We start from the raw sequence: 15,326 nt of genomic DNA, 5'->3' as shown, positions 1-15,326 counted from the left end.
TTAGCTGTGAATCTCAAATTAGTTGAGAGATGTGTTTTGATCTATAGATCTAGAAACATGGGTTTTGTTATTATGATCAAGAAATTCTCTCCAGGTGAGGTAATATTTGTACATCTTTTTATTTAGGGACCTGAACACCTTATATTTTATTTGCTGACAATAATTCAACTAATTATTTTACAGACTGCAGCTGGAAATATAATTAATATGCTTTGGCAGCTAATGGAAAACAGTCTTGAAGAACTTAAGCTACTTCAAACAGTTCTTGTTCTTTTAACAACCAATACAGTAGTTCATGATGAATCACTCTCTAAGGTAGGAAACCTGTTGTCAAAGTTCATAAGTGCTTTGAGACAGTATTTGAATAAGCTCGCTGAAAGAGGAAAGCCTGGTACTGTTTGTACCAAAAGCAACTTCTCTGTCCATATAATGGACATTGCACATTAAAAACCACTGGTGCCTTATTTTCCCCAGATTAGAGTTGAAATCAGGGTAAGGTAATTGGCATTTATACTAGATAAGGCTGCATGTATGGTAGGGGTTTCTCATTTCTTTCCCATTCCTACCCTCTTTGGAACATGTTAACAGCTGTTCTATTATTTATTTCACTCTTTAAAAAGTTTTTTTTAAACTATGAAGTATTTTTAAAGAACAGAAAGTACAGAGAATAATATAATAAAGAACAATCTTTAGTTAATGGTTTATTTATTAAGGAATTTGTTGGACTTTCAATAATAGTTATAATTTGCATACCTTTAATGATGGATGCCTAATAAAGTAGACTGCGACCCTGCACAAATTTTTTAATAGACCCTTCACAAAATAAGATGGCTATTGAATACATGGAAAGTGGCTCAGCATCATTAGTTATCAGGGAACAGCAAATTAAAACCACAAAGAGGTATCATTACACATCCATTAGAGTAGCTAAAATTGAAAAAGACCAACCATATCAGGTGTTGTTGATGATGTGGGAAAGTGCTGAATTCACACATACTGCTGATGGGAGTGTGAAATTATAAAATCACTTTGGAGAACTAGCATTTTCTTTAAAAGTTTAACCTGTACTTGCTATATGATCCAGCCTTTTCACTTCTAGTTATTTATCCAAGGTAAATGAAAACATCTGTCATTACAAAGATTTGTATATGATGTTCACAGCAGCTTTATTCACAGTGGCTAAAAACTGGAAGCAGCTCAAATATCCATCAGCAGATGAATGGATAAGCAAAATATTTGGTATACCTATACTGTGAAATACTATTCAGGAATCAAAAAGTACAAATTACTGATTCAAAGAACAACATAGATGAATTTTACAAATAGTACAAGTAAAAGAAACCAGATACAAAAACAGTGCATACTGAATGATGAAACGCTGTTTGTGGAAAATGCCAGCTTATCTGTAGTGAAAAAGGCAAGATGGTGGTTGCCTGGACCCAAAGGTGGAGGAAAAAATGGAGGGCAAAAGAGCACAAGGAGACTTTTAGGGTGATGAAACTGTCTTGTATCTCGATTGTGGCAGTAGTTTTATGGGTGAATATAACTATGAGAACTCATCAAATTAAATACCTTAAAGAGATACAGTTTATTTTATAAAACTATACCTTAATCAAGCTGAAGTTGATTTTTAAAAAGAAAAAATGACTTTAAAAATTATAATTTTATTCATTTATATGCTTAGCATATTTATATAATACTACTCCAGATGATTTAGTGATATAACAAACTTTGAGTACTTGTTATTTGCAAAACAAGTCATTCTGGGGAAATAAAGCACAACACTTTTTTTTTTTTTTTAAGATTTTATTTATTTATTTGAGAGAGAGACAGAGACAGTAAGAGAGAGTAGGAGCAGGGAGAAGAGGGAGGAGCAGGCTCTCCTCTGAGCAGGGAGCCTGATGTGGGGCTCGATCCCAGGACCCCGGGATCGTGACCTGAGCCGAAGGCAGACGCTTAACGACTGAGCCACCTAGGCGCCCCATCACAACACATTTTTATATACATGTTAAAAGAACCAAGTTGTGAAAGGCATATTTCACATTGTCTTACCTAAACTTATGTGGCTATATATTTACAGAGTTTGAATTATTTCAAAATCCAAGGATGTTAGTGATTTTATTGTATAAGAGAGTGGGACTTTTAGTATCTGTGATTGGAATAGCCAAACGTACATTACTTAGTTTTGGGTTACATCAAATAAATAGTTATTCTGTTCTTCAGTCCTATTTCACTAAATGAAAATTGTTCTTTTAGGCAATTGTTCTTTGTTTTCGACTACACTTCACAAAAGATAATATTACAAATAATACAGCTGCTGCTACAGTGCGACAAGTTGTTACTGTTGTTTTTGAGAGGATGGTTGCTGAAGATGAACGACACAGAGGTAGAGTGATAAAAGTGGTTTCCTTTTCACAGTGTGTGGTTATTCTATCCACGATTTCTCTTGATTTTCAGTCTTTGCCCTGTGAACTTAGGCTGCCTAAAAACTAGAATACTTTAAAAAATATATTTACTTTACTAATATTATTATATTGACAGTGGCAGTTCAAAAAACTAAATCCGCAGCAGTGTTATCACCCCAAGAATAAACTCTATTTTCCATGTTTATTTCTAATTATGCATAATTTCACATTTTATATCAAATATTGCATTATATGTATTTTTAGCCAAATATGACATTATATGAATTTTTCATGTTATTCTTTTATTTTTGTAATTTAGATTTTACTTTGTTTATTTTTTTATATTTTATTTATTTATTTGAGAGAGAGAGAGGGAGCGAGAGAGAGCAAGCGAGCACCAGTGGGGGAAGGGAGAGGGAGAAGCAGACTTCTGCTGAGCAGGGAACCCGATGCCAGACTCGATCACAGGACCCTGGGATTGTAACCTGAGCCGAAGGCAGATGCTTAACTGACTGAGCCAACCAGGCGCCCTGTAATTTAAATTTTAATGGATGGACTGTTTTGTGGCTATTCTACAGTTTAATGAACTAGTTTTCTATTGGACACTTACATTGTGTTTCGTATTTTAGTACTCTTTTGAGTGTCCTCCTACATATTTTTTTCCATCTGAATTACTTCTTTAAGGTAACTTTCCAAGAGTGGGTTTCCCTCACGTGAATTTTTGTCTGTACTTATTAGCATGTGTTAATGAAGGATATTTATGTAATGTAAAGATTAATCTTTTCATATTTTCATCAAATACCTTTATTGTAATTTTAAACATCTTTTTCTTTGTGATTTTAAAAAATTTCCTAAAAACTTAGAAACATGTCAGAGAACTGAAGATACTGTTTCTGTAGTAGTTTTTATAGTTTGATAACTTTTAACTATAGAAATTACGTTTTATTCATTTGTTATTGGATGAAAGGTAAATTATTCCCCATGATTAGTTGAAAAGATCCTAAGGTGGTACCATCATGAGCAACCTATCTACTTTATGTACTCAAGAAACAAAAGATTAAACTATCTTTCCCTTTTACATAGGGGAGAATCCCTATGTAATCCCCCTACCCCCAACTCTTAATGTTATGCTATCTGTCATTTCATTTGAGGTTCTTTTGGTATTACTGATAAAAAATGGCAATACTATTAAGTAATGGTAATGCTGCCTATTCTAATAATTTCTTTACTTTTCCTGAAGTTAACCTTTGGTCAGATTTTTCACATTCAGTTTCAGGCTTTTTTTTTTTTTTTTTTAAGATTTTATTTATTTATTTGACAGAGAGACACAGCAAAAGAAGGAACACAAGCAGGGGGAGTGGGAGAGGGAGAAGCAGGCTTCCTGCTGAGCAGGGAGCCCGATGTGGGGCCTGATCCCAGGATCCTGGGATCATGACCTGAGCCGAAGGCAGACGCTTAACGACTGAGCCACCTAGGCGCCCCAGTTTCAGGCATTCTTGTTGGTTTATTAGAATATTTCCACTTACTTTGGTATATTGGTTTTTCTGCTTTTTTCCCAGGGTAAATACAGGTTGAGTTCTAGAGTTTGAAATATGAAGGAATTAAAGTTACAGGATAAAACAGGGCAGTTCTCCAGTTTGGATGTGTTATATATTCATAACTGCAGTGTGATTCCTGGATTGGTAGTTTTAGCTGTGTCTCTAAAGACCAGTATCTCATTTAATACTTTCTAATAAGGTGGAAATACTTAGAACCTCGTTTTTTTTTTCAAGTAGTCATCAAGTCAACATTTATCTAAAACAGGCTGTCATAATTTACAGAAAATGATATCTTATTAGTATTCAAAGAAATGCTGAGTTGGGAAGCAACTTTCTAGCTGACGCTTAGCTAGTCAGTATCTATAACTGACATAGTAATTGTGGCAGATCAAACAGTTAATTCTTTTGTTTATGCTGAGATGATATAGGAATTAACCATGTGGTAAACTTTTATGTATTTGATGTTTAAAGGCACATTCAAAGATCATGTGAATTTCAAATCCATAAAATAAAGGGATTGGGGAATGGGAGACTGGGAAAATCAAATGTATGGATAAAGATGCTAAGCTTATTAAAGTGACATAAGATGGTGAAGAGTAGTTTTTATGGCATTTTGTATAAAAATAAATTCCTAATGTTTTTTCCCCATTTTGGAGGCATAGTTCTGAGCCTACATTTAAAGTTTATAATTTCATGGGGCGCCTAGGTGGCTCAGTCGTTAAGCGTCTGCCTTCTGCTTGGGTCATGATCCCAGGGTCTTGGGATCGAGCCCCGCATTGGGCTCCCTGCTCAGCAGGAAGCCTGCTTCTCCCTCTCCCACACCCCCTGCTTGTGTTCCCTCTCTCGCTGTCTCTCTCTCTGTCAAATAAATAAAATCTTTTTTTTTTAAATTTATAATTTCATAAACATATATTTATTTTAAATAGTATATGTGATTTATTAAAGGTCATTATACACCCCTAAAACCCATCTTATTTTGATTGCAGATATTATAGAACAGCCAGTACTGGTCCAAGGAAATAGTAACAGAAGATCTGTCAGCACCCTCAAACCTTGTGCTAAAGATGCATATATGCTTTTCCAGGTATTTCAGTTGATAAAAATAATTTTATTACAGAATATAGTTTTGTGTGACTTTTTGATTTTGGAATTTTATGTCTGATTTAATTTCTCAAGTGTCAGTTTTTTAAATTGTCAAATTTTAAAGGGTCGAAAGTAGTATTTCAAAAATGTTCTAGAACATTAAAGAGCATCTATAGCTAAGGAACATGATAAAATGTTACATTTCATTTTAAGGAAATAAAATGAATTAAGCCCAGAACTAGGAAAAGAGGCATATTAGGGATGACTGGTAATATAAAATAATTTCTATGACATAAATATTTAACTAATAAGCCTTGGTCTACTTAATACAATTTGATATACAAATACCTGATTTTTATGTTACTTGTCATGAATATGTCTTTTAAGTAAAATAAGATTTATCTGCACTGAAAATTTTACTGTTTTTTTAATTAAAGGGTTCTTTTAAGTGGTTTTTCATTAAAAGACTATTAACCATTTATCTGTGCACCTAATGTATTGTCAATAGTTATATGATTCTTTAAAAGTTTACTTATATAATCAAAATAGTTTGTCAGAATTGAATTACCAGTGCTTAGTTTCTAAGGAGTAAAAACAACTATATAAGGAGAGATAACTTTTAAAAATTTTATGAATTTTGAAAAGCACATTTCATTCCAGCATGTGAATGTTTTATTTTTTATTTATTTTTTGACTTATTTTCCCAGGACCTTTGTCAGTTGGTTAATGCTGATGCCCCTTACTGGCTAGTAGGCATGACAGAAATGACTCGAACATTTGGCCTTGAATTACTTGAGTCAGTCCTGAATGATTTTCCACAGGTCTTTTTACAAGTAAGCCATTTGTAGTATCTTGCAACAAAATTAATCAAAATTTTTTCACAGATATTTTTCAAGAAAGTAACATGTATTCTCATGTTAGAGGATTGAAAGAATTACAGCTTTAGACTTTAGATATGTGATAATTTAGTGTTATCTTACATTATTATAGTGCCCTAGCACTTTGAAATTTTAACATTAGAAGGAATCCCTAGAGACCATCTAGTGAGGCGTTTCCCAACCTGTGGGTGTATGAGGGAATTTGGTATGTGAGCTGTTTTTTATAATATTTAAAAACTGAAAAATTGTTACTAATTTTTACTTGCTTATATGTAGCTATGTGCTTTTGGATAATTCTAAAATACATAATTACTCTGGGTGCCTGGCTGGCTTAGTAGAGGAGCATGCGACTCTTGATCTTGGGGCCATGAGTTTGAGCCCCATGGTAGGTGTAGAGATTGAAGAGATAAAAACTTTAAAAAAATAAAATAATTATGCTTGTTTGTCATTGAGTTCTTTTTTAAAATCAGCTTATTGTGTTCTGTTCAAGCAATCTAAGTAGAACAAAATATTAAGTTAATTATTAAATCTTCCATGCGTGAATGGAATTGTTATCTTGGCAAAGTAAAGTTAATGGATTATATAACATATTTTATTTATCTGGTGTTCTTTCAGCTGCCCATTTTAAATGCTTTAGCTTTGTGTTTGAACTTGTATAATCTGTCTTCTTTCTTCTGTTCTTTGTTTTGAATTGCTAGTGTCCTACCAAAATCACAATTCCTAATAATAAACCACTTAATTCCAAATCATTAAATGTTCCTTTTTAAATTAGATTCTTTTTAAAACTTCTTGAAATATTGATGATCATTTTGATCTTACACTCTCAAAGAGCAACACTAATTTCATAATTGTTGTAAACTATAGAATAATAAGCTAAACATATAATAAAGCTAAATTATTCATACTGATTATTAATTTTATTTGCTAGTAAGACTGTGTTTTAAAAGTATTAAGTACAAACTAAGTTAATTCTTCTTTTTTTTTTATCTTTGCAAATAGCACCAAGAGTTTAGTTTCCTTCTCAAAGAAAGGGTATGTCCTCTTGTGATAAAACTCTTTTCTCCAAATATAAAGTTCAGACAAGGTTCCGGCTCTTCATCTTCTCCGGCACCAGTTGAAAAACCGTATTTTCCTATCTGCATGCGTTTGCTGAGAGTAGTATCTGTTCTAATTAAGCAATTTTACAGCCTTTTGGTAAGTGCTAATTTTCATGTGTGTTTGTATGTGTAATTTGCATGTAGTGTTCTTTTTAAATGATGATTTATTATAATGCATTCAGCTTTTTCACTTCAGCACAATTTCTTTTAAAGTATTTATAGGTATTTTCCTAGTAACTCTATGGGTTTATTCTATCCTTTCTTAGATTTTCTTATGTTTTATATAGTATTTTTAATGTATGTCAGGGAGAGTCATGGCCTGTTATCTGAGGGCAGCATAGAATTTGTGGCTTGGGAATTGAGCCTATTAGCAAATTATCTATATCTCATTTGAAGGATCATTAAAATTATAGTATCTTCAATTTATGCTGCTTTCATTTGTACTATTTAATGTATCTTAACAGATTAAAGCAAAGAAGTTAAAAATTTGGTGAACTCTAGGATTAGAAATCAACTATTTTGACTTCTAGTCCAGTATTGTATTTATTTTGCATAAATTTATGAATGCAGAATATGTTGTGATATTCCTGATCATAGTATATCAATCTGATGTTTTTCAGAGAAAATGATATATTTCTTTTTATGTTATGTGAAATTCATCCTTGTACAATTTTTTAGCTTCTATCCTAATTTTAATTAACAGGAATAATTGGCTATTGATAATTATGGAATAGTAAACTATATAAACTTATAATACTGTGAGCAGTCGATGTACTAAATATTAGAGGTAACCAACAACTTTACAAACTAATAGATAGTACTTTATTTTTTTTATTTTTTATTTATTTATTTTTTTTTTAAAGATTTTATTTATTTATTTGAGAGAGAGAGAATGAGAGACAGAGAGCACGAGAGGGAAGAGGGCAGAGGGAGAAGCAGACTCCCTGCTGAGCAGGGAGCCCGATGCGGGGCTCGATCCCGGGACTCCAGGATCACGACCTGAGCCGAAGGCAGTTGCTTAACCAGCTGAGCCACCCAGGCGCCCTATTTTTTATTTTTTTAAAGATTTTATTTATTTGACAGAGCGAGAGAACACAAGTAGGCAGAGAGGCAGGCAGAGAGGGAGAAGCAGGCTCCCCGCTGAGCAGGGAGCCCGATGTGGGGCTTGATCCCAGGACCCTGGGATCATGACCTGAGCCACCCAGGTGCCCCATAGATAGTACTTTATACTAAATTCTGTGGAGAGCTTTTTAAAATAAAGGGCTTTTTTTTTTATATTTATGATAAACATGTCATAGATTTTCTTTTCATATTCCAAATCCATTTATGAACAGTATATTCAGAAATCTTTATAAGCACTGTAGTTATAATTATTTCTGGCCACAGGTTTATTTAATGTAGAAATACTTATAGGAAATCAGATCACTTCAAACGAATTGCTATTTATTAGGGACACTGTTAAGTTATCAGAGTTGGGTGCCAAAGGTTTAAGAGTCTTTTGGTACACTCATAATTGGCTTGGACTTTTTTTGTTCCACTAAAATTAATAACATATAATTGAACATTTAGGTACATAGTTTGTGAATTTACTTTAGTTCACAGCTCCATCTTTCTCTGTAAGGATTAACTTTTAAAAATTATAGTGTTACTCCCAACATGTATGATATTTGATGTAATTTCCAATAATTATTATTAATTGAAAAAAAACAATACTTTTTTGTCTAATTATATACAATTGAGATGGAGGGAAATTCTGTGAGTCTTTACATTGATTAACTTTTGAAAGTTTTGAAAGGTCTCCTGGCACTTGATGAAAATAAATGAAAAGTAGCTTAATTTCTCCAAAGATGGAGAACTTTTACCTGTCACCTGTTACATTTTCTGAATTATATTTATTTATAGTCTGTTTCAATCCACAAAGAAACTTTTTAAGAATGTAAACCAAAGTGACATCAGCAAAATGTTGGAATATGAAGCTGAGCCTCTCTGTCTCCTACGGAGACACCAAGTTAACCGTACATAGATTACCTCTGTGAGAACTTATCAGTTGAGAGGTTATAGCACTCCAGGCACGTGTAAGGTGAAGCAGAGAGGTTCATTAGAGTAGGTAGGAAATCTCAGTGCACTTAGCTGCATACCTTCTCCCACTCCTTACACAGCACAGCATGGTGTGATCAGGAGCAAACTCCCAACCTACCGTTTCTCCTTCACATGGCAGAAAGGTGAAATGTGCATCCACCATTCTGACTTTTTGGGGGTATGCCCAACTGGTTTCTGTCTCCCTTGATTCTTGGAGCACTGACAGGAAAGGCAGCAGCACACTTGGGCCTGCTCAGAACAAAGGCAAGCCCTGCTGCTTGCTGCTGCCCAGAGAGGGTAGTATTGCTGACATACACCAGGGGGGAGCTCCTGAAAAGAAACAAGTAAATGTCTTCAGCTGGGAAGTTACACACACAAGCCCAGAGGAAACAAACACATTGACAGAAGAGGTTTGAGAGGATCCCAGGCTGATTGGTGAAGATCTTTCCCTGTACAAAGCCAGTCCATAAAGACTAAGAGTTGGCTTTTTTCAAATGCCCAAATTTCAACAACGACAAAAATAACAAGGCATACAAAGAAACAGGGAAACATGGCCCAATTCAAGGAACAAAATTAATCTCCAGAAACTAACCATAAAGAAATGGAGGTCAGTGAGTTACCTGACAAAAATTCAGAATAATCATAAAGGCGCTGAGTGAACTAAAAGAGAATACAGAAAACTAAATGAAATAAAGAAAGTGGTGTATGAACAAAATGAGAATATCAATAAAGAGGTAGAAACTATAAAGGATAAAACAAAAATCTAAAGCAGAAGAATACTGAATTGAAAAATGCAGTAGCAGGGGTCAGCAGTAGACTAGATCAGTAGACTAGAAGAAAGAATCAGCAAACTTGAAGACAAGTCATTTGCAATTACCAGATCAGGGGAGCAAAAAAAAAAGAAAAGAAAAAGAATGAAGAGCCTGTAAGGACTTACGGCATACCATCCAGCAGACCAAGATACACATGTCTAGTAAAAACGCACTGGGTTACATTCTCACACTCGTAACACCTCACACATCAGATGTATGGACTTTTTCCCACATCAATCAGTACTCTGACAGCCAGATATTCTACATTTCAGTTCAATTCTGACATTAACGAGAGTTAGCACAGACTCAGTCCCACAAGATTCCCCCCCTATTGCAGATGCCAATCGCAAGTAGTAGGTTGCCCACTTACCCACAAATTCTAACTTGGCTATATATGGGAAGTTCCCACAACTACCTCTTTGGGTTTGATAATTTACTAGAGAACCTAGGAAAACAGTTTGCTTACTATTGCCTATTTATTATAAAAGATATTTTATTTATTTATTTTTTTAAAGATTTTATTTATTTATTTGAGACAGAGAGAATGAGGGAGGAGGGTCAGAGGGAGAAGCAGACTCCCTGCTGAGCAGGGAGCCCGATGCGGGACTCGATCCCGGGACTCCAGGATCATGACCTGAGCCGAAGGCAGTCGCTTAACCAACTGAGCCACCCAGGCGCCCCTATAAAAGATATTTTAAAGAATACTGTTGAATAGGCCGATGAAGAGATTCATAGAGCAAGGTGTAGAAAAGTCCCAAGAGCAGGAGCTTCTGTCCCCATGAAGTTGGGGTGTGCAACTCTCTTGGCATGTATATGTGTTCACCAACCTGGAAGCCCCCTAAACTCTACTTTCAGGATTTTTATGGTGTTTTCATCATGTAGGCATAATTGATTATTAACTCAGTTTCCACCATTTTCCCTTCTCCAGAGAATATGAGGAGTGGGGCCGAAAGTCTCAAGCTTCTAATTATGATTGTTTTTTCTGGTATCCAGCCCCTGTCCTGCAATCCATCAAGAGTTGCCTCATTAGAATGGAAGATGCTATTCACATAGGAAATTCCAAGAGACTTAGGAGCTGTGTGTCAGATGCTCCTATCACTCAGGAAATTATGAGGATTTTAGGAGCTCTGTGTCAGAAACCAGGAGCAGAGACCAATATATATATTTCTTATTACTTCACTATACATTATGGGAGTCTCAAGTGAGGAAAGAAAGGGGCAGAGAGCCTGTTTGAAGTAATGGCCAAAAACTTCCCAACTTTGAAGAAGGAAAGGGACATAAAAATTCATGAAGCTCAGAGAATTATAACTAGGATTAATCCGAAGGGACCTATACCAAGACACATTATAATTAAGCTGTTAATACTTACAGAGAATCTTAAAGTAGCAAAAGAAAGGCACCTTGTCATGTGTAAGGGAGCACTCATAAGACTGTCAGTAGATAGCTCAGGAGAAACCTTGCAGGCCAGAAAGAAAATGGGTTGCTATATTCAAAGTACTGAAAGAAAAAAACCTGCCAATGAAGGAGAAATTAAGACTTTCTCAGATAAATTAACTACATTAAATTAAGATAAACAAACGTATAGGAAGAAAAGACATTCCTCCTCTTCCTTTCCATATCCACTAGTCAGTCATAGAGCACCAAGTCTTGTGTTCTCACAGTAATGCAGCATGCTTACACCTTCTTCATAACAAATACAGAGTTTACATTTTCTGTTTCCAAACCAAGAATTACCAACTTCTTTTTCATTTTTATAAAACTTGGTGCTGAGGTGTGCCCCTCAAAATTAACATTTTGAAGCCCTAACCCCTAACATGATAGTATTTGGAGATGGACTCTTTGGGAGATAATGCAGGTGAGGGCCATCATGATGGGCTTAGTGACCTTATAAGAAGAGACACTAGAGAGCTTGCTTGCTCTCTCTTTCTGCCATGTGAGAACACGGTGATAAGGCAGCTGCCTGCAAGCTAGGAGGAGAGCTCTCATGCAACCCCAATGATGCTGGTACCCTGATCTCAGACTTCTAGCCTCCAGAACTGTGCCAAACTATTTAAGCCACCCAGTCAGTGGTCTTTTGTTATGGTATCCCAACAGACTAAGAACTTGGTTTCTGTCCACCAGTTCTCTTATGTAGCAGTTCATCGGGTGACTTTTTCAGAGATACAGATACCTTACTCTTCAGTAATTTCAGTTTTGGATGAAATTGCTGTTTTTGAGTGCATATATTTTGGACACTGTACAAAGTGCTTTACATATATTAATTCATTTAGACTTTACCACAGCTGAAAAAATGAGACTCAGGATATTTATGTAATTTGCCTGAGATTATACTTTCTAAGCCACAGAGCTGGGATATTAATGAATTCTTTTAGACCTCAAAACCCTCGCTCTTAATTCCAGTGCATTTTTACTACTACTCTGTTTTCTTAGTTCTCATTTCTTTTCTCTCCAAGGCTGCTAGTGCTAAATTTTCAGTACTGTTCCTATACCATTCTCCATATTTAGACCTTAATCTCCTTGACTTGGGGGGATAAAAGAGGGAGATAAATAACAGTATAGCCAGCTATAGGAAAGATTGAATGTTACTACCTAAAGGTAGAAAAATGCCTACTTCTGTGTACTTCACTCATAGCGGTGATGACCAACTGGTAAAATTTCTCTTCCTAATAAGGCAGCTCTAGGACCGTGTTTATAAAGATGAATTCTTCAGATCTATATAAGATACTAGTTTCTCAGGGGCACCTGGGTGGCTCAGTCAGTTAAGTGTCTGCCTTCGGCTCAGGTCATGATCCCAGGGTCCTGGGATCGAGCCCCACATCGGGCTCCCTGCTCGCCGGGGAGCCTGCTTCTCCCTTTCCCTCTGCTCATGCTTGTGTTCTCTTTCTTGCTCACTGTCTCTCTCAAATAAATAAATAAAATCTTTAAAAAAGAAAAAAGATATTAGTTCCTCATTGTTATACTTTGTGACATTGGAACTTAGCAGTATGGGAAAGTGCAGACATTCTGCAGTTTCTCCAAAGGCAGAAACTAAAGGTATGGTACTTGTGGGGTAAGATATGTAATTATGGAATGCTTCTCTCTCATTTCTTTGTGTTTTCTTTATTTAAACATAGCTAATGATACATCTCCTAGGAGACATACTGGAGTAATAATTCTTTTTTTTTTTTTTTTAAAGATTTATTTATTTATTTGAGAGCGAGAATGAGAGGGAGAGAGTACATGAGAGGGGGGAGGGTTAGAGGGAGAAGCAGGCTCCCTGCTGAGCAGGGAGCCCGATGCGGGACTCGATCCAGGGACTCCAGGATCATGACCTGAGCCGAAGGCAGTCGCTTAACCAACTGAGCCACCCAGGCGCCCCCTGGAGTAATAATTCTTATACTTTGTAGTCTTTGGATCCTTTTATGCTTGTAATGAAATATTGAGCTTTTGTCTATGTGGATTATTTCTATCATTTATTATATTAAAGATTAAGTCTGAGATCATATTAAACCCATTCATGTTAACATAAAAACTTAGTATTTTTCCAGTGGGAAAACAAAGATTTTATATATATATACACATATGTATATATATATATATTTTTTAATGATTTCCTCATCTTTTTATTTAGTTTTTTTTTTTTAAAGATTTTATTTATTTATTTGAGAGCGAGAATGAGCTAGAGAGAGAGAGCATGAGACAGGGGAGGGTCAGAGGGAGAAGCAGACTCCCTGCCGAGCAGGGAGCCCGATGCGGGACTCGATCCCGGGACTCCAGGATCATGACCTGAGCTAAAGGCAGTCGCTTAACCAACTGAGCCACCCAGGCGCCCCTTTTTATTTAGTTTTTAAGGAAGATTTATCTACTTATTAGAGCGAGAGCATGCAAGCTGGAGGAGGGGCAGAGGGAGAAATAGAATCTCAAGTAGACTCCATACTGAGCATGGATGTGGAGCTTGACACGGGGCTCGGTCTCATAACCCAGAAATTATGATCTGAGCCAAAACCAAGAGTTGGATGCTTAACTGCCTGAGGCACCCAGGCACCCCAGAGATTTCATGTTTTTTGCTTTAATGTCTGGCTTAGTAGAAGATTAGCTGGATTTTCATATCTTCTGTTTTCATTTTGTTGTGATAGGTTGTTTTGGTTGAAACATACGAAGAAAATCTGGCTTCTCAAAGTTACGTAGTTGAAAAAGGCAGAATTATCTTCATGGATATTAATATTATCTTAATAGTGGATATTCTTCTTTGATACTGCACCAAACTGGACTAGTGACAGTTTAATGGTGTAGGATCTGAAACCTTAGTAATGACGTTTTCATACTCTGTTACATTAAAATTCGTTGATTCATCTTGTGCTCTGATTGTATCTTTTATCCATACATGGTTTTATAATATCATGTATTTTAGTTGTGCAGATATTCCAAATGTTAACACTTTATACAATACTAAAAATGATGTGTTAATCACTAACTATGTATCAGATAAATCTCCTGTTATTAAGAAATTGTCAAGGTCACAGTGGTAGATACAATAATACTGATTTTTGTTTGAAAGCTTGAATCTAATCTTTGGCAACAAAAACTGTCATTTGTTTCCCTTAAAGAATGACAAGCTTACTTTGTTCATTTTTGACAAAGTGTCTGCAATATACACAAATCTAAATAGTTGTAGTTTACCATTTGCTCTTTTAGTTAAAATGGTGTCCGATAGGGGATAGAAGTGACTAGATCAATTCCGAACTGTGCTTTTCCTCCAGACAACCATTGTACTTTGATACATAGCAAAAGTGCTTCATATGTATTCTCATTTTGTCACACAGAAAATTAAAAAGACATGCACTTATAGGTCAGACTTAAGAAAATCAGTAATTTAATTATATTTTTTATTTATGCTATTTTTTTTCATTATGGTTCTTTAGTGAAATAGACCTTTTTAAAAAAAAATGTGTGTGGTAGTGAAGAATGCAATGACAGTAGTGCAGTCTGGTGTTAGTGCCTTGATTCTTGATAAAGCTGTTTTACTCACCATGCTTTTGTACCTTCAGTACAAATGTCAATGCACTGAAAATGGCAAGTAATATATTACTATAAAAATAATTGTGACCTCACTTTGACCCCACTTTCGGGAATCATTGAACTAGAGAATCTGTTCTCCCCCAGTATTCACCATTCTCATTCTATCAGGTAGCTCAGGGGTGTAGATAGCTAATATTCAAAGGTTAGTTCTGTTAATATATCTAGAATGACTAGAGGAAACTGGAATGCCCCAGTCATTCAGAAAGAGTTATAATATAGTTAGTATACTATATTCTTTCTCTTTTCTATCATCTGAGCTAGGTGCTTCTCTGTCCTCTGAATCATTAGGCTTTGTTCCCAGATATCTTTTTTTTTTTTTTTAAGATTTTTTATTTATTAATTTGGCAGGGGGAGTGGGAGAGGGAGAAGCAGGCTT

At 35.4% G+C, this 15,326-nt stretch overlaps 1 protein-coding gene across 3 annotated transcripts in view; it reads left to right on the top strand.

The window, feature by feature from the left end:
* MON2 (MON2 homolog, regulator of endosome-to-Golgi trafficking) overlaps window positions 1-15,326 on the top strand; it is a 105,556-nt gene that overhangs the window by 24,966 nt on the left and 65,264 nt on the right. For all 3 annotated transcript variants that reach the window (XM_021678690.2, XM_044915378.1, XM_044915377.1), the window contains exons 4-8: window positions 184-315; window positions 2,257-2,386; window positions 4,930-5,027; window positions 5,734-5,859; window positions 6,904-7,098. In XM_021678690.2, the coding sequence (XP_021534365.1) occupies window positions 184-315; window positions 2,257-2,386; window positions 4,930-5,027; window positions 5,734-5,859; window positions 6,904-7,098 (681 nt within the window). The remainder of the gene's footprint in view (window positions 1-183; window positions 316-2,256; window positions 2,387-4,929; window positions 5,028-5,733; window positions 5,860-6,903; window positions 7,099-15,326) is intronic.

This window comes from Neomonachus schauinslandi, chromosome 5, assembly GCF_002201575.2.
Source record: "Neomonachus schauinslandi chromosome 5, ASM220157v2, whole genome shotgun sequence".
Classification (NCBI taxonomy): Eukaryota; Metazoa; Chordata; class Mammalia; order Carnivora; family Phocidae; genus Neomonachus; species Neomonachus schauinslandi.
This window is presented reverse-complemented; position numbering and strand designations above follow the sequence as displayed.